Below are 19,104 nucleotides of genomic sequence, written 5' to 3'. Positions count from 1 at the left end.
ATTCTTCCTTAGAACTCATCGCCAAAATCCGATTTCGGTGCCAAATGCCCCTGAACACACACACGGGGGTTGTGGGGCAAATTGAAAACCAATCCGGAGGAGGAACAACCACAAACACGAGCCACATTCACTCCTCAATCCACTCACTCTTGATCCAATTCAGCGAGGAATGTTCGACAAATCTTGATCTTGAACTTCTGCCACTGTACGTATCTTTTATTTTTAGCCATAAGCATTGGTGGTGGTGCTGGTGCTGGTGGTTTATCCCGACCAAAATGAAGGAAGAAGCTCTACATACAATCGATGCCGCCAAATCCGCTTGATCACCTCCAAGGTCAGGTTCACAGTGGTGGAAGTTCAGATTTCAATTGACATGACTGGCAAAACGCTTGGATTACCACGATCTCTCCTCGTCTTCCTTCTTTTTCACCCAGACGAATCCTGGACGGACAGTTGGCATTGCGAACCAGGAGCAGACGAGAATGTACAGAAAGGAAAAAAAAACACACATAATCGCCCTTTGGTCACACAGACAGAGAGAGAGAAAGAGAGAGAGAGAGAGAGAGAGAGAGAGAGAGAGAGTGAATCCTGTGAATCCTCTCAATCACTATTGACGATCTTTGGTGTGACACATGATATCAAAGGCTCGGAAAATGTCCAAAATCTGCCATGCCTTTTGTCGTGACAGCCAAAAATCTTGGGGGAGTGGATTCATTTCGCCATGGGATCGATCTCAAGGGTAGCCGTTTAAAACGAAGATCCCAAGGAAGAAGGGGGAGGGGGGGGGGAGGCTCTTTCAATCAAGGGTTCAAGGCTCTACGGGTCGGTCGACCCAATGGTCGATTGCCCCCTGAAGTAGGAAGGCAGGAAGAAGGGATCATTCGAAATCATCGGGATTGATGAGATTGGCAATCAAAGATTTGATTCAAACGCATCCAGGTGTTAAGTGTTGTTTATTCCCGAAGAATATCTATCCTTGAACGAACAAACGCACACACTTTCTCCCACTCTCTTCAAATACGTACGAGTACAACGGAGAAAAAAGTGACCCAAAATAGAAGAAAAAGTAGTTGTTGTTATTCCTTCGTTCTTACTCCAGGGGCAGCAAAGTGGAAGGTGGAGGAGGAGGGGACACCAGAACATTTGGCACTCACGGAAAGCAAACATGAAAACCAAAAGTTTGACTAGGATACCTCAGGAGAGTCAATATAAGGTGTAAAATATGGATATCGACCACCACCACGCCCCGAGTTCATATGAAAAACCTGGCGAGGAATCCGCTTATCTCCCTCATTGGCAAACTTATCAAACTGGGCTGGAGGGTTCTTCTCTCTCACACGAGGTGATGTCAAAACGTTGGTGAGAACTGCGAGTTATGGACAATTTGTGACCACACAAATCCTGAAAACTAACAACAATCGCGAGGGGAACCTCAGTCGTCCGTCCGAGCTATCCTTCGTTCACAAGGGGATACTGGACGTACATCCAAGTACGAAGTCAGAAAGTCAGAACGAACACCAGATCGACGAGAGTCAATATATCAAAAACCTGACCACCGTTTTCCCACGAAACGTCCTGTGGGTGAAATGTTGAGAAGATTTCACTTTCTTCATAAACCTTTCTCCTTCTCTGGCGATGAGACATGAGGTCAAGTTTATGCACGCTTCAGTGACAAAAATCAATTCCCGGGCATTGAAAAGACACATTGGCCATTCTTGAATGACTCACTGTCATTGGCATGACAGATTAGTTTCAACTTTTTTGACTGGTCTGTGAAGAGTAATCTCTCTTTCTCTTTAAATATTTTGACCACAGACATGGAAAAAGAGAGTATCGATGAAAGGATTAAAGCTCGCAACATAGGAGTGTACATACATATGACACAAATCACACAAAGGTGGTTAAGACAAATCACCAAACCTTTCTTCATCAAAGCACAATCAAAATCCTTTTACAGAAACTATAATAGTATATATTAACCTCCACTCTCTTGTAATTTACAAACTATAACTGAGCCCAATACATACATACATGCATACATACAACTCCCAAATCTAATTTCGATAAAGGTGATTTATATAATTTTGTCCCTACAAGAGGCCTCAGAATCTAAAAAATTAGGCCTTCAAGGCACATGGTATCGTGTGCGTCAGTTTGAAGTGATGAATGAATACCTTGGTGCAAACAATAGCGGATATTTTCGTGGCTTATCCCCTTGACCGCTTGACCGCTTTACCTTATGCCTCAACCAATCTGAGTTGAGAATTTCTGTCGACGCAGAATTTAATTGGTTCTTGGAAGGGGTTAAGCGGATAAGCGGTGAAGGGGATAAGCCACGAAAATAGCAGCTAATATGAATACAATTCTACAAATTGAAACACCGTACTATGTACGTATGTATCTAGAGTCAACGAATGAAAGGACGATCGCGTTCAACTTGGAAAGCTATCTTATTCCGTACGAAGAAGAGTGGAGGTGTACGATACTTGAGCCCTGCTCTGCAAAAAAGCGAGGCAAAATATCTGTACCACAAAGTACACTCTTCTACTGTTTTCGTGTGATTTGTTAAAAGGAAAAAAAGAAAGGAACTTCGACGGATTTCGGAATGATTTCTTTTCGTGCACTTCCACCGACAAAACTCCGTGTTTTGCCCAGCATTTCCTTTAGAAGGAGAATCTCGAGATTATTCTGGAAATTTGTGGCAGTGGTGGAAATCATCTGATCGATTATGAACGAGATGTGTGTAGTACGTTCTCGAGAGTTGGCAAGAAGGCCAAGATTGAAGGCTTAAAAGAGAGTGCCAACATTCTCCGGAACGAATTGTTCTCAAGAACGAGCTCAAACGAGAAGTTAACTCCCCAAGTTCATCATGGAGGCAAATATCGAAGTTGTCACCAACGACAAAGAAGGACGGTAAACAAAATATTCAGTACGCTCGTATTCTTAGGGATTCTACGCCATACAACTTTGAGCTCTACATTTCAGACATCTAGTTGCCATTGAAGAATTTGAACAAGGACAATGTTTGTGGTCAGAAAAGCCAATTTTATGCGGACCTCGATATTCCACTTACCCAGTGTGTTTAGGATGTTACGAACCAGTGGATGGAACCGTTTTGTGCCCGAAATGTGGATGGCCAATGTGCAGTGAGGATTGTCCATTCTTGGAAAACCACACGCCAGAGTGCAAGGTGTTCCAAAGGAAAAATGTCAAAGTCGACACCTCAACATTTAAGTACCAGGAGGTGGAACCAATGTACGATATCATTCTTCCTCTGCGAGTCTTGGTTCTGAAAGCCCAAGATCCGACCTTGGCCAAACAGTTCTTCCACTTGGAATCCCATGTGACCAAATGGAAACAAACCAAATCCTGGAATGGCAGTCACGCCAAGATTTGGAACTATCTCAAGGACACATTGTCAATGGAAACGAGTCAAGAAGAGATCTCGAACATATTTGGGATCTTATACACGAATGATTTCTTGGTGGATACCGTGTCAGGCACGTCAAACGTTGTGGCTGTGTATAGGGATGTGAGCATGTGTTCCCATTCGTGTGTGCCAAATGCTTTCAAAACCTTTGGATCAATCCAGGATGGGTTTTCAATCACGCTTCGAGCCAAACAAACGATCAAAAAGGCCGAAAACATCACTATATCGTATGTGGAAACGTTTCTGCCCAGTGCAATAAGACAAGAAAAAATGGAATACGTAAGTAATATTCAAAACATACATGTAGGTACTTTTTGGCAACCTTGAAAATTGGGCCAACTCTCGAGGAAAATTTTTGATGATTCTTTTCTTACAACTGTTTGTAATCTTATGTCATAGGGCAAGCATTTTACTTGTATGTGTCCACGATGCTCCGATCCCACGGATCTGGGCACTTTTGGAAACTCTCTACTTTGTGGTTCCAATTGTGGCGGAACAGTCTCCAAAAGCAAGGACAAAAACGATTACAAGTGCGAAAAATGCGGTCGAGGCATGACCAAAGAAATTGTGCAGAAAATCTTCAATAAGGCATTCAAGGAAACGGAAGCTTTGCTGAAATCAAACTCCTCCACCGTGGTGGATCTGTGTGAAATGTTCCTCTCCCGATACAAGACCCTTTTGCATCCGAATAATTTACTCATGTTGAAAGTAAAATACGGATTGATTACCATGATTGGTAGGATTCCTGGATATCAAATGAATTGTCTCACTTTGGACCAGATCATCCGCAAACGGAGGCTTTGCGAGGATATCTTGAGAGTGCTCGATGTCATTGATCCCGGTATCAGCTCCAGACGAGGTACTTATCGGATATGTCATGTCATAATACACTTAAAAAAAATTATTCCCTTTTCTTAAATGTTCATCACATCTGAAACTCGTTTCAGGTGTGGTGCTGTATGAATTGCACATGGCTCAGATCATGGCTGCTCAATTGCAATATGCCAACGATGAGATTGATATTCTTTCGGCCAAAGAGGAATTTGAGGAATCATTGCGCTCTTTGCAACAATCGATTGAAATGCTTCAATTCGAGAAACCCGAATCATTTGAAGGGATCATTTACCAAGGAGCGAAACCAACTCTTGCACCTTTGAGGCAGCACATTCAAAATGAATTCGGAGACTTGTGAAAAAGGAGACAACGTGAAATAAAGTGTACCACAAGACATGACGACCATGGCCCATTTCATTCAAGGGTACTTTTTGCGGGTCTCATTCTGGGTCCAAGACATTTCGTCACCTTGTATTGGGGTAATTTCAAGGTGGTAATTGGAAACAAAAGTCAAGACACGTCGTCAAGAACCACTTGAGCGGACTTGCGTTAGTCAGACATTTGTCCGTGTCCACATTGTCTTTTTAGGTTTTATTTTTTGCTCACGAGATCCATCTGAAGACTGATGATAATGGTGATGATGATGACAATGATGACGGTGGTAGCAATGTAGATGAGGCTCATGGTGTGTGCTCTATTCTATCTCATCCAGGTTCACGAATGCAATCGTCGTGGGTGAGGATTGAAAAATAGGTAGAAGAACAAGGACTCTTGGAATGGGCCGCTATCACAAAGACACGTCAAGGTGGAAAAAGTAATATCCTGAGTAATTTGAAGTAGGATGACCATTTCTCTGCCTCAAACCCATTACAAGTATCTTGTGACTCTTCACAAGGAGGCACAAATGATTGTTCAGGGCCACTACTCACCTTATCAGACAAGAACCACTCGTCGGTATATAGCTAGGTACTACATTGGGATTGGTCATTATCCTCAAAAGTAAATACTCGTACCAGCGGAAATTGGCATTTTCGAGTTTAATTTTGTGTTATAAGGGACGAGTAGCAGGAACAACAAATTCAACCACTGATCATGGGAAAAGGTTGTTTTTGAGTGCCTTTGAATTGATGAGTAACCCTGAACTCTGAGAAGGCAAGGAAGGTGGCGAAGGACTAATGGACAATGTCGGAGGGTAATTCATGAGTGAGTGATCGCCTCCATTTCCTCTGGTGGTCTGGCTGGGGAACACATTTCTCGAGCATTTCCAGAAACTCTTCCTTACACATAAACCACCATCCCTCATGCCACTGATGATGATGATGATGCTCCCTGCCCAACGTCAAACATTTGAGTTGTTCTTGACGCGAATATCCTCTATCAATAGACCATATTCAACCCAGAGGGCAAACAGATACGTAGATAGTCGTCTCTTTGGCTCGAGAACGAACCTCAACAGACCCAATGGGCAACTAAAGATCCCCTAAAACGAGCCCAATGAATGGGAGATGGTAGGGCAGCCAAGCAGGAATGTACGTAGTAAATAGTACACTCTGAGATACACAGTGTCTGCCAAGGTCCAATGAAGCTCTTTTTTCGTTCGTTGTGAAGAGTGTTTTAGCATCCGCGCTCCAGGGAATTACTACCTTCCTTCATTGCTCTGGACTTGCCCATAAAACAGGTATCTCTTCTTAGTATCCCCTCACATCTATTGATCATTCTCAAGACTTCCAAAGAAATCAAATGAAACACTTAAAAATGACCAAGTCAAGTTTTAAGGAAATGAGTGCACACTCAGAACGTGTTGACAATGCAAAAGAAGCACCTCGTTAGTTCAAGAGGCATAATTCTTAATCTCCCCAGGAGATTGCCAAGTCAAGGCAAACTATCAACCACAATGGGACCTTGGCCCCCTGGTTGGACCATTGGGGGTCAATCTACCAAAACTTGCACGTGTAATATTGAGTGCGACTCTTTAGGATTCTGCCTGTACAAGGCTAAATAAGCTTGTAGAGTGAGGAAACATGATCAAAGGGTTCAAAAAATTCCCCCATGAGGCCGACATCTTGGGACCGCTTGCCAGGCTTATTTTGATTCCAATTCTTCCACTACTCCAACGAGCAGGTCAAAAATGTGCCAAAGTGATGACTAATTAGCAAGATGTTTGTCCATTCTTGACGTATGTTGGCTCCTCAAAATCCGCGGCAGGAGATCTTGTTTTGGCAATGTAACCCAATATACGCGGAGTTGTACACGTGTTGAACTGAACATAAAAGATGGCTACAGATTCCGTAATTATTGTTCCGAGCCAGTTGGAATGAAGGCATTTATAGACAATATATTGCTGCTGTTCGTTTCGCTCACCGAAAGTCTAGATTTGAGTTTGAAATTAGCTTTTCAAGGTTAGAGGGAGGAGAATGCGATGTCAGTCGAGAAATGACCTCCGATCAAAAAAGTCTCGGAAATGGCTATATCAATGCCAAGGAGAGTTGGGGGAGAGTGAGAGAGAGATTCCGACCATATGATTACAAGCCCATGAGTTGGAATTGACGTGTCTTTGAGCATTCAAGCCGGCCAAGAAGCTGGCTGGCATTGGGCTTAGGAAAGTTCAAAACTTGCCTGGTCAAGTGTGAACAAAAAAGTTCCACTGCAAAGGAGAAATATGCCCTTTTTCCTTTCCTTTTGTCAATAACTTGAAAAGCTTTCCAGATCCAGCAACGTCGCCGTCGTCTGATGTTTGGGTGAGCTTTTTTTTAGGGCGGAGATAGGAATTTTTCGTTGAAGTGGCCGACACTTTTGAAATCGTTGGTTTCGGACACACAGACGTCACAACATCACAAGAGTAAAAAAATTGCCCACACTAGACAAATAGTGTTTTTTGGAGAGGATTTTTTCTCTAGGTTTGTTGGTGCAAACTTCAGTGGACAAGATCAAAGATGCGAGTGTTGTTGTTGAAGGCCCTCCTTTCAGTTGAGTTGTGCTTGAGTTGTGCCTGCGAATTCGTGATTAATGATAGCTTGCCTTCTCCGAACTGACACCAAAAAAAAGAGATGACGGCCTCATGGCTCCCTTTGGTGTCACGTCAGTAATGCTTTATTTGACCGACTCAGTTGAATGCAGAGCTGGCTGAGTCTACAAATCAAAAGAGATCCTCATAATGAACGTGATAAATGGAGGCCATCCTCAGCAATGTTCCAAACCAGTAGATCCGTCAAGGAAATTGGATATTCTTCGACTTCCTTCTTCCAAGATAAATGATCGTCAAGTCCACTGCGAAGAGGCCGTTTTCCCCAAAGCAAAGAGGAGGTGGAGACCATCTTCGTTTTCATGCTCTCTGTCCTTTGTGAGTTCTCGAGTTCTCGAGTTCTCGTGCGTTCAAGATGCTACTACTACTACATAGTATCTAGCTTGCAATCATCAGTCTGCGATGTTTAGTACAGTGCACGTACACATATGATCAATCTGGCTGGAAGAGCCTCAATTTCAAATTGGTCGTTATCAAGCACGGCAAATCACGCAAGGGCACAATTTCGGGTCAGGTCAAAAAAGAAACAGCACTTAAACCTAACCCTTTTCTACGGTCCCGAAGTGTTGGACAAACAATTGTGATATGAAACGCCGTGGACGAAGCAGAATGGGCAAATTTGAACAATTAAATTTGAGCTTTGGAGCTGTTTTACGAGCGATCATGAAACGGCTTTACGACTTGTGCCCTTCTCCTGTTCGATTGTCAGACTCTGAGCCTGTTTTAGCCTTGGAAATGAATGGCCCTCATTTATTGCTCAGTATGTGAGGGAATGATCTTTGAAGGCACAGCTGAAGGCTCGCTCGGGATGAATGCAGTGGCATAAGTATCAATAATTCTGGTTGCCCCCTGTGACCTTTTTGATGCATTATCCAACGGGGGAGAACCTCACTGGGACGAGCACGATCTTGAGACTAATACGTCCCAAAAATGCACTTTTTCAATGCACAGAACACTCCAGGGAGCCTTTAGCAAGTGTTTTATATGCAATTCATTAACGAAAACGCGCATGAAAAGATCTAGCTAGCAGCTCATTAAATCCGTATAGGTTTGAGATATGACTCCCGCGCTAATCCTAAAAGAAGACAATGAACTGGAAGCAAACGTTTCGGCTTTTTTGATTGAAAATGAAAGAACTCCTCGTCAAAAATATCTGTCACGAGATGTGATGCCAAGCTTATTAGTTCAGATTTGTCAGAAAAAAAATCTCTCTGGTTAGGAATGTGTATTTGTGGTGACCGAGGAGTCATTGGACAACACGGAGGGAAATTAGAACAAGAGCAGGAAGAGGAGGAAAACATCCACGACAACGACAAGGGAAGCGAAATGTGGCCTCAAACTTCGAGAAAAGCCCATTGAAGCCATACCGCGAAGGGATTCCAATCGGAGCCACAATGCTCCTCATCATTCATGAGCACGAAGAGTGAGTGAAGAGCTGGCAACAGCTTGTCTCTCATCTTTTTCTTTCCAACTCACTCGTCACCCACCACAAAATCACCTTTGGGTTAATCCGAAGACCTGGATTTGTGTCATACTTTGGCGACTCCGCACTTACTTTGAGTAGGGCAGGAAGATAAAAGTGATTCCGAAGCAGGGATTAGAGACCGTCCAAAATCAAAGACAACTGGGAAAGAGATGATGAGGTTCGAAGGGCAGACTTGATGAACGAAAGGAAGGGTTGACGAACTCGAGGTATTCCCTTTGGCACGTTGTAAACGTACGATTTACCAGTCCTCGGTAATGGATTCCGAGCATGATTGCTTCCACAATGCCCAGAGAACAAAGGAAACCCTGCGGTGGAACGCAACATAATGGAACGAACGGGCCCTTCTTCAGCGCTTGGAGGATTTTTCCATCCTCTTCATGCGTTCCTAGGCGCAAGATCTTATCTCCTTCGGTGCTCCATTCTCATTGGTGCGTGTTGTTCTTCTTTCTCTCGAAATATGGAGCAAGGAGAAACTGAACGACTATGCAAGAAAGACCTCGAGAGGCTCCTTGGATTTAGTTTGACCTTGCCCTTCGGAGCCTCGGGTATATGGAGCCATTTTCCATCCGTTCCTCGAGCGTCAGCCTGAGAAGCAACGTGTTGTCCTCATGGATCCAAGGCACCCAAAAACTAGTCTAGACAGTGAAGGGGGAGGAGGACCATGACTGACATTGTGTGGAGGTGTGTTCTTATGCTAACATGGTGGGCTTTTCAAGTTTGGCGGGACGGAGCTTGCCACAAGTGGCAAATCAAACCCGCCAAGGCTTTAGAGTTCTCCAAAGCCCCGGGGGTCATGATGAGCTTCGAGAACCCGATCTACTCCAATGGCTACTTCCTGGGCTTTGATGCCTGGGACAACATCAACAAACGTTACGGTATGACTAACATCACTTACATCGTGCGAATCGAGTTCCAGCGACAAGGGTTCAAGGAAAACAAAATCAAACGCCATTTCAAGCGATTCTGGCTGCCCGGAGCCAATTGGGTGGAAAGGAATATCCGATCCAACCACATCTACCGATCCAATATCACACAAATCAAAGTAAGGAATCAAAGCCAAGTGGATCTCTGGGTGTATCCAAAGTGCTTTCTTCGACATCATGGGATCTCTCGGATCCATCGAGTGGCCAGAACTATGAGAATAAACGTCAAACACATTCGCTGGTTGGCCAAGGTCAATTATGGCCAAGATGAAGGCTATGGACCAAGGGAGCTGATTGAAATTGCCACAGGGATGACTCAAGTGCAAGGCATCCTCTGTGCCTGGTTGCACCCGAGAATAGAGAGCACGTGAGTTTCTTGTTCTTGTTACATATAAAAGTCATTGGTACCCCCCCCTTGGCTCAAAATGGAAGAATATTTCTTTTAGATCAAGCCTTATGATTCGATTTTCGCCAGACGGAGTGCCTTCTAAGAATTTTTTCGCCATATCCGGAGGGTATTCCAATTGGGATTTCCTGAACGACGAATACCAGGTCTCAGCTATTCATCTCCTTCGAGGGTGGAACAGAGCACTTATAGACTTTGCAGGGGGCATACAATGCCGAGATCCAGAGATAGATATTGCCAGAAGATATCAGGCCCTTCCTGGGGTCCGTTCAGTATATCTGGACAGAAAAGACGACTGTCGCTTTACATATCAAATCGTCATCGCCTTTGATCGGAAAGTCATGAATGGGAACAGCGTCCGACAATATCAGCATTGGAGTAGTCTCAACCACATCTACGGATCCGTCTCCATCAACCTGAAGTTTGCGGATGATCTCAAGGCCATTTTGGAATTCGAGCCCGGCCTCTACACAAAAGAGCAAATGAGAGCCATCAGAGACGAATACCTAAAATTGCCTGGCATTCGTTTCGGATGGGTGATTGGTCATAAAGCCAAGGCCATCAGCACGATAGTTCTGCATTTCTCAAAGGCCTACTTGGATCGAGTGCCAATGCGCAACTATAACTTCTGGGAGGCCCTGAATCGCCGATATGGAACAAACATAACAATTTTGGAACCAAGCAAGTCCAGGGCCTTCATTCGCTTCCCCGACAGCCGCTTCACTGATCTTGAGCTAAAGGCTATCTTAAGACGTTATCGACATTTGCCAGGAATCAGTTCGGTCAGGATGGATACGGAACACAGAGAACCCCAAGAAGCCGAACAATTTTGGGCCAACTCCAGTTATTTGATCATCCCACCTCGAAGGTCGCTCCTAAGCTGGGTCCAATTGAGCAGAGGCGATCAAGGATTCTTCCTCAAGAACGAAGCACCCGGAGATGGGAATACGATGGACAATAACATTATCAGACCAAGCAAGCCTTGGCTTTCTCAATGCATTCATCAGACTTAATCATATTTCTCTTTTGATTTTCTTTCTTTCTCTGTGATCAGCCAATCATTGATTGATTGACTGCCCTCATAATGTGTTCAACCGCACTTAATGCATCAATTCTGTTTTCTCTATTTCAAAATATATTTCATTAACAGAGAAAACAAGACATCTTCTGATCTTCCAATTTCTTCCGTAGGTGCCACAGTGATAGTTTATATTCCCTCAACCAGAATAAAAAGTTTGATTAACGAAAGTGCTGGTACAATATGTGGGCACACCTTTGCTGACTTTTTTCTTTTCAAAAGGTGTTCTGCAAGCGCATGATGAGTCGCCTAGCTCCTTTTGATGACACTAACTTGTCACGCTAAGGTTGAGTAAGTAGCCAGCTATTACTTTGATTTTCCAAAAAAAAGGAATCTTCATCTTTTTCCCGTTCAATTGTGGCCTCATTTTCAAATAGGAAAGTCATAACTCATGAAGCAAGTTGATGCTGCCTTGATTAGATCTGACTAAGCTTCCTGCTTCCTCTTCTTCTTACTACTGTTCTTCAAGGAAGCGATCGTTACAAAGCTTTTTGGCTAGGAGAACAAGGCGGAAATCAATCCCAATCCGCATACCATGGGCTCGCTTTCCCCACACTAGACGAGCCTTCCTCGGTAGGCATGAGAGTTAAAGGGCCCTTCTTCACCCGGCAAGGTGAGTAAGTCCATGGCCAGAAGCTTTGAGCCTTCTCCACCCAATCCCGTTACACATCACAGAAACCCAAGTCAAGACGGAGCACACACATAACCCAGCTACAGACCTGTGTACGTACATATAGGTCCACACTGACAGGTAGTGGAGTGCAATGGATAGAGAGAGAGAGAAACAGAGAAAGAGAGAGAGTACGAAGTAAGATCTTCTCCCCTCTAGCTACCTCTTACAGCTTCAGGTTAGCAAAGCACTCGTTGTACAGGGCAACATCGTAAGCAACTATGATGGTAGTGGTGGAGGTTGTGGTGGAAGTAGCAGTTGCAATGGTCCTAGTGGTACACGTAGTAGTGGTGGTGGTGTGTCCATCAGATGAAACTCAGCCGAGGGGTGCTTGGACCTACCTGAGACGAGGAATCCACTGCCGCCACAGACCTATTGGCACTGGTTACTAGTTATACCTAGTGGACTTCTCTGGTACTGGAAGCAAGAACTGGTGCCGGCCAATAGAGCCAGACTTGAAATTCGGCCATGTTGAATTTCTCCGTGGTTTTGGGCGTGGGGACCACTTTTGAAAACTCAGCTGGGGTTGGGAGAGAGTGTTTGATCAGCATGAATCGTATCTAAGATTGGATATTGTAGTGTGTTTATAATAACATTCATGTGCGGTGAAAGTAAGTGCTATTGACGGTACTGTTTGTGAGTCGTTGGAACAAGAAAAGAAGAGGAAGAATCGCTCAAAATGGGTGTCATTCGGGCCCTTTGGGTCACGATGGCCGTGATCAACGCATGTCAGGCGTTAAATTTGGCACCCTACTTTACCGCAGATATGAACCAACATACTTTGACCGAAAACACAGTGGTTGGAACGGTCATTTATCAATTGAAGGGTGAAGATCCCGAAGGATCCAGGGTCCAATTTGGTCTTCAGGGCACAGACATGCTGACCGTGGATCCCGATTCTGGGGAGGTAACCGTGGTGGAAATCATTGATCGAGAGTCAAGACAAGGCATCAACGACAACGAGATCCGACTCACGGTCACTATTCAAGATGAGGTCCAAGAAGGTCAAGGCACTCCGAATGTGGTACGAGTTCCGATTTCCGTCATCGTTTTGGATGAAAACGACAATGAGCCGGTGTTCCAAGGCCTACCCTACAAGATTGCCATCAATGAAGACACTCCAGTAGATACAACTATATTCAGAGCCATTGAGGTGACGGATGTGGATCTCGTCGGTGAGGTGTTGGAGGTGAAATGTCTCCGATTAGAAGAATTCCGCACGTTGTGCGACTACTTTGAAATCGTTCCACGACGAAGAGAAACAGACCATGACATGTTCCGCGGATCGGTTGTTCTCAAAAGACCTTTGGATTACAAAGAAAGGCAGATCTTCAGGATGCCGATCGCGGTTTACGACGGGAAATTTACGGTCAATTCCGAGATTTTGTTCACAATCATCGATGTACAAAACACGCCTCCAGTATTTAGTGGTTCGCTTACGGGCATCGTGAATGAAGATGATCCCATTGGCACACGTGTACTTCAAATCAAAGCCAAAGATGGAGATTCCGGAAGCCCTCGAAGAATCATTTATGACTTGGTAGAAAACCCAAATGATTACTTTGTCATTGATGTAAACACTGGCGAAATCAGAGTCGATCGAGAACTTGACCGCGAATCTCTAACCGCATCATCTGGAGTTCTATCCTTGAAGGTCAGGGCCTCAGAGTTGGTGAATGGCATTCCTGGCACAGATGCGACAACAAGCTCAACGGCAGATGTTACTATTACCATTCGAGATGTGAATGATGAGGCTCCTACTTTCAATCAACAAGAATATGACGTCTCCATCACTGAGAATGTTCCATTTGGAACACCTCTGGCCAACTTGAACATGGAAGTGAAAGACACGGATACCGGTCCAAATGCACTATTCAAACTCAGTCTGATCGATAGTACCGGAAAGTTTTCCGTGGAGCCAAAAAACGCAAACGGTCATAGTGCTGTTAGTATCAAAGTGAATTCCAAGAAGTTGGATTATGAGAATCCCAATGAAAGGAAATTCTTGCTTTTGGTTGTGGCCGAAGAGACCAACACCAAAGAGGGCCTTTCCTCCACAGCCACCGTCACAGTTCAAATTCAGGATCTCAATGACAACAGTCCAGTTTTTGAAAAGAACTCGTATACAGCATTGATCTCTGAAGACGCCACTGAAGGCACTGAAGTTATTACAATCAACGCCAAGGACAGGGACAGTGAAGATTTTGGAACCCAAGGAATTCGTTATCAGCTCCGTGGAACCGGTGCAGAGCTCTTCAACGTGGATCCAATCACAGGGAAGATCACAGTGGCTGCCTGTGCGACCAATTGCTTGGATTACGAGGTCACTAAGGCATACTTTTTATCTTACTCCGCAACTGATGACAACGGGGAAGGGAAAAAGACGGTGGTTAATCTCCGCATAACTGTTGGAGATGCAAATGACAACCCTCCTTTGTTTGAAAGAGATTCTTACTTTGCGACGATAAATGAAGGCCAAGCAGAATTCCAACCGAAGCTGGTTCTACGTGCCAATGACGTGGACGATTCATCTAGTCTAACGTTCACTATTAAGGATGGCAATATCAATGATCTCTTCTCTCTTCATCCCAAAACGGGTGAGATTAAGGTAAAAGCCAAAGGTGGCCTTCGGTTGGACAACATTCCAACCGACAGAATTCAACTGAGTGTGGAGGTGACTGACGGAAATAGCGTGGATTATGTGACTGTGGAGATAGCTGTGAAAGATGTCAACGATCGACATCCAACGTTCGAGAAAGAAATGTACATAGCTTCAGTGCCCGAAGATGCTCCAATTGGATCCCCAATTGAGAATGTGATGGCGACTGACGCAGATTTTGGCCCCAACGCAAAGATTGCGTACCGAATACAGAAGGGATCGTACGATGACTTTCAAGTGGATCCAACCTCCGGTCTCATAACCATTTCCAATGAGTTGGACTTTGATCGAAGGGAAGGCTACAATATTGAGATCATCGCTTACGACCAAGGCGTTCCATCTCTCTCTGGAACGACAACCTTGGCCGTGACAGTCATGAACAAAAACAACAAGGCTCCGTACTTCCTACCTTCAACCCAGCGCACCCAAATCACAGAAGACACGGCAGTGGGCGATCTTGTGATTCAACTAAATGCCACCGATCCTGACATAAGTGATCAAGTCGATATTCTTTACTCGATTGTTGAGCCCATCACAGCCGTGGATAAGGATGGCAAGCAAGTGGTTGGGACAGAATTGTTCAAGCAGTTCTTCTCGGTGAATGACACCACAGGCCAAGTGTTCGTGACCAATCCATTGGACAGAAACGTAGCCGCCATTGTCTCTTTAACGGTTCAGGTAACTGACGAAAGTGCTGACCCTCCCCAATATGGCATTGGAACTCTTGTTATCACTTTGGTTGACATCAACGACTTTGAGCCGAGATTCCAAGAGCCTTGGACATTGGAGAGTCCTTATATTTCAATAACAGTGCCCGAGGAACAACCCAATGACACGATAGTGTACAAATTTGGAGCCTCTGACGTCGACTCCAATATAGATTCGTTCAAAATCATTCCCAAGAACAAATTCTTCCAAGTCAATCCCGGGACAGGCGAACTCATCGTCCAGGATCGAATTGATTTCGAGTCTTTGGAGCAGAAACGCATCACTTTCGACGTGGTGGTCTTTGATGCTGGCGTGCCTCAAAAAAGCGCCTCGGCCGTGGTCATTGCCAATATTGAGAATCTAAACGACGAGACGCCCAAATTTACTCAAAAGGAATACCAGACCTCATTATACGAGAACTCTGAGCCGAACACACCCATTCTCCAAGTGGAAGCCTTGGATAGCGACGAAGGTGACTTTGGTCAGGTTAATTACCAACTGACGGGTGCCCACAGGAATGCCTTTTCCATCGGGAGCCAAGATGGACGGATAAGTGTCATTGATTCATCGATTCTAGATCGAGAGCGGGTCGAGTTTATTGTATTGAAAGTGGTAGCTTCTGATTTGGCACCAACTGGTTCTCGACGCTCATCCATTGTGCCCGTCAACATCACGATTCTAGATGTGAACGATAATCAACCGAATTTCATTCAACGAGACTACGAAGTCACGATCGTCGACAACATCCCTTACTACCCCGAACCATCCCCCATTGCTCAAGTGGCAGCCATGGATGTAGATGAAGGAATCCACGGACAACTCCATTTCTCGATTGTTGAGGGCAACGAAGACAACCAATTCTTCATCGACGCCGACGAAGGTGTTCTGTATCCAAACGCCTCCTTCCAAGGCCAGAGCGGCAAGAGTTACGAAATCATGATCGTAGTCAATGATGAAGGTGGCAATGGCTCTTGGACACAATTAGATCGTGCCAAAGTCATTATCCACATCGAGAATGTGAATACTCATAAGCCAGAGTGGTTTCCAGATCCCCCTCCCGATCAGACCATTGAAATTCCTGAAGAATCAGCTGAGGGTGATATCGTGATCCTCAAGGTAAATGCCCGGGATAGAGATGTTGGAGAGAATCAAAGAATTAGCTACTTCATCAAAGACAACAACTTCAACGTCAACAGGGCAGGTAGATTCAGTATGGATGAGGTCACAGGAGAGCTCAAGGCTTTGGGACGATTTGACCGAGAAGTTCGAGAAAGGTACGAACTGGTCCTTGTTGCCAGGGATCATGGAACTCCCGTTGCTTTTGAGACCTTGCGATTTGTCACTGTCGTCATCACCGACATAAACGACAACTTCCCGACATTCCCGAAGGGAGTTGGTGGTGACAACATGATTCGATTCACCGTACCCGAAGAAGAGGAGCCTGGCTTTTTCGTGGGCCGAGTGAAGGCCGAAGATCCCGACACTGGCAAAAACGGCCTGGTCTATTATTACATCGTTGGCGGGAATGAGGAGAGATGGTTCAGCATTGATAAAACCTACGGCAACATCTACACGAAGCGACATTTGGACAGGGAAACACGGGATGCGTTTGAAGTGATCATCAAGGCAACAAATAACGCCGATCTGGTATGCGAGGGGGACACTTGTGACATCGACATGGAAACTCAAGATCTTCACGATAGCTCCATCATGAAGGTGCAAATCTTCGTCGAGGACAAAAATGACAATTTGCCGCAATTCCGTAGTGACGAATTTTTTGTCGGCATTCCATTCAATGCCAAAGTTGGGGATCTTATTCTAAATGCGGAGGCCCACGATCCCGATCTGGGCGGACCGGGCGACTTGAGCTACGCACTAAGATCGTCCGATCTCTATCGAGCAGGTAGCACCACTTCGTCAGGCTCTTTGGTGCCCTCACCTTTTAAAATGGAAGGGAATGGCAGACTCACGTTGGGAGCTCTGATCGCGGAGTTCAATCAGGATCGCTTTGTGATCGATATCGAGGCCAAAGAATCCAATTCCAATCACAGGGCCAAGGCCCGAGTTAATCTTTGGGTGTACGAACCCGAGCAACTCATCAAATTGGTCATTGCCAAAACTCCCAAAGAGGTCAATGCTGATAAGATGAAGATCATCGCGGAGCTCCGAAACGTCACCCAACAAGTCATCGTTATTGATGATATCCGCTTTCATATTCATGAACAGGATGGACTTCAACGAGACATGACGGATATGTTTGTCCATGCCGTGGACGAGGAAACGAATTCGATCTTGATGCCGAAGGATGTACTCAAATCGGTCGATTCTAATTATGAGCATCTCTCGCTCTACTACGAGGAGGCAGGGATCCATACCATTCAGCCTGCCACCGATGTCAGGACTGAAACAACATCAGTCGACTCGAATCTAATTGCCCTGATTGCCCTGCTCATTATCATATTCTTTGGTGCCATCATGTTCGTTATCCTTTGTTGCTGTATGAAATCTTGGATAGCCAAGTCCTCCGCCAAGCCTGAAAAATTGAAGGACTACCACACTTCTTCTATGCCAATCTATAACTCGGCCTCAATCATCGATGAGGGCACCTCACCCATCACACCCGGTCCCGGTGGAGGCGGAACGGATAATCCCTTGTGGATCGATCAACAGTATAAGGCCTACGAAGAGCAGGAGCTAACTATGACCGTGTTCAGCGATCAAGAGAACAGTGTCATCAGTGGGACCGGCACAAGTACCAACGGCAATGGTCATCCCGACATGTCCTCTCGGATTGGCAGCGTTAGTCGAGCCTCGCACCTCGATACTCAAAGCAATGCATACGCCACTATCAATAAGTTACCTATGGTTCCTTCCAGCCGGAGGAGTCTTTTCAACGGCACTCTCGGCTTGCACGGTCCGGATGGCGAGCCCGCTCCTGACTATGCCACTTTAGAGAAGTCTCATCGGTCTCCGCCGGGTCCGGTGGTCCCTGGCATTCACTCCACTCCTCTCCATCAGAGCTCGCTGCCTAGACGTTTCTCCAATGACTTCAGCGGGTCTCGCTCCAATTTCATCATTAACAAGGAAGGAGAGCCGGAATTAGTGGCTGACCTCATTTGAACGAGCGATCTTAGGGCTTTTTCTCCTTAAAAACATGACCGAACTCGCAGCAAAAACGACTCAAGTGAGTTTCGCGCCAAATTATCCAAGGGTGCATTTCTAATTGATATGAGGATGGCCGTGGTGCCAGCCCAGCTTACTGTGATATATTTGACAGCGTTGTCACCCTTCATAACGACGTCCTTTCCTTCCCCAAGCGAGCTGTATCTCATAAACTCAAATTCCAAGGGCCGCTGACAACGCCTGGTTAGCTAGCGATTCAGTTATGGCTTATGCTATTTGTTGTGCTCCTGCCAGAGCGCTTTCGCGTGTGAGACTAAATTTCGCACAAGTCCTCACGATGATTAATGCGCGAGTGCATCGAAATTCAAGAAGGGTGTCTCGTCACCCCAGTTCATGTTCCTTTTCTGCGATTTCCATTCAATACCATTCTTGGCTGTTATTCGTCGAAGAATGGCTTCGAATTTCTTGTCGCCTTGCTCGAGAAGAAGATCAATCAAAACGTTGAAAAAGAGGGACTTCAATTCCAGCAATTGCCCTGTCAACACACTTTTATCTCATTCCCCTATTGCTCCCTGTACATATCCTAGTTGAAAAGAAATAAAATACGATCTAACTAATCCCAAATACAATCAAACACACAATCAGGCGTTCACTATTTTCCTTGTGTATAGAGACAAGTTCAAAACTCTTAGCCGACCTTTAATGAGTGTTGACTTGAAACTATCACACTTAACCGCAAAATTTAGAAGGTATTTGTCCGAAGGA

At 45.1% G+C, this 19,104-nt stretch overlaps 3 protein-coding genes across 3 annotated transcripts; all 3 read left to right on the top strand.

Moving 5' to 3' along the window:
- The first annotated feature begins 2,545 nt into the window (after positions 1–2,545).
- LOC131877335 (SET domain-containing protein SmydA-8-like) lies at positions 2,546–4,663 on the top strand. The gene is made up of 4 exons (XM_059222959.1): positions 2,546–2,913; positions 2,986–3,709; positions 3,830–4,289; positions 4,378–4,663. The coding sequence occupies exons 1-4, from the start codon at positions 2,870–2,872 to the stop codon at positions 4,620–4,622; spliced, it is 1,473 nt and encodes a 490-aa protein (XP_059078942.1). The 5' UTR covers positions 2,546–2,869; the 3' UTR covers positions 4,623–4,663.
- A 2,188-nt stretch (positions 4,664–6,851) lies between these two features.
- On the top strand, positions 6,852–11,260 carry LOC131877334 (uncharacterized). Its single transcript, XM_059222958.1, has 2 exons — positions 6,852–10,062; positions 10,142–11,260. The coding sequence occupies exons 1-2, from the start codon at positions 9,434–9,436 to the stop codon at positions 11,112–11,114; spliced, it is 1,602 nt and encodes a 533-aa protein (XP_059078941.1). The 5' UTR covers positions 6,852–9,433; the 3' UTR covers positions 11,115–11,260.
- A 961-nt stretch (positions 11,261–12,221) lies between these two features.
- On the top strand, positions 12,222–18,989 carry LOC131877333 (cadherin-87A-like). The gene has a single exon (XM_059222956.1). It carries the CDS (start codon positions 12,529–12,531, stop codon positions 18,334–18,336), a length of 5,808 nt encoding a protein of 1,935 aa, XP_059078939.1. The 5' UTR covers positions 12,222–12,528; the 3' UTR covers positions 18,337–18,989.
- Positions 18,990–19,104: the final 115 nt, after the last annotated feature.

Source organism: Tigriopus californicus, chromosome 3 (genome assembly GCF_007210705.1).
Source record: "Tigriopus californicus strain San Diego chromosome 3, Tcal_SD_v2.1, whole genome shotgun sequence".
Lineage (NCBI taxonomy): Eukaryota > Metazoa > Arthropoda > Copepoda > Harpacticoida > Harpacticidae > Tigriopus > Tigriopus californicus.
Note: the sequence above shows the minus strand (reverse complement) of the source record. Positions and strands in the feature narration are given on the sequence as shown.

What these genes read in the sequence shown, in the direction of transcription:
- LOC131877334 (XM_059222958.1), top strand. Translation starts at nt 9,434, where the DNA reads ATGACTGACATTGTGTGGAGGTGTGTTCTTATGCTAACATGGTGGGCT. An exon ending in CACCCGAGAATAGAGAGCAC is followed by an intron (nt 10,063 to 10,141) that starts GTGAGTTTCTTG and finishes TATTTCTTTTAG; the next exon opens with ATCAAGCCTTATGATTCGAT.
- LOC131877335 (XM_059222959.1), top strand. Translation starts at nt 2,870, where the DNA reads ATGGAGGCAAATATCGAAGTTGTCACCAACGACAAAGAAGGACG. An exon ending in GACAAGAAAAAATGGAATAC is followed by an intron (nt 3,710 to 3,829) that starts GTAAGTAATATT and finishes CTTATGTCATAG; the next exon opens with GGCAAGCATTTTACTTGTAT. An exon ending in CGGTATCAGCTCCAGACGAG is followed by an intron (nt 4,290 to 4,377) that starts GTACTTATCGGA and finishes AACTCGTTTCAG; the next exon opens with GTGTGGTGCTGTATGAATTG.
- LOC131877333 (XM_059222956.1), top strand. Translation starts at nt 12,529, where the DNA reads ATGGGTGTCATTCGGGCCCTTTGGGTCACGATGGCCGTGATCAACGCA.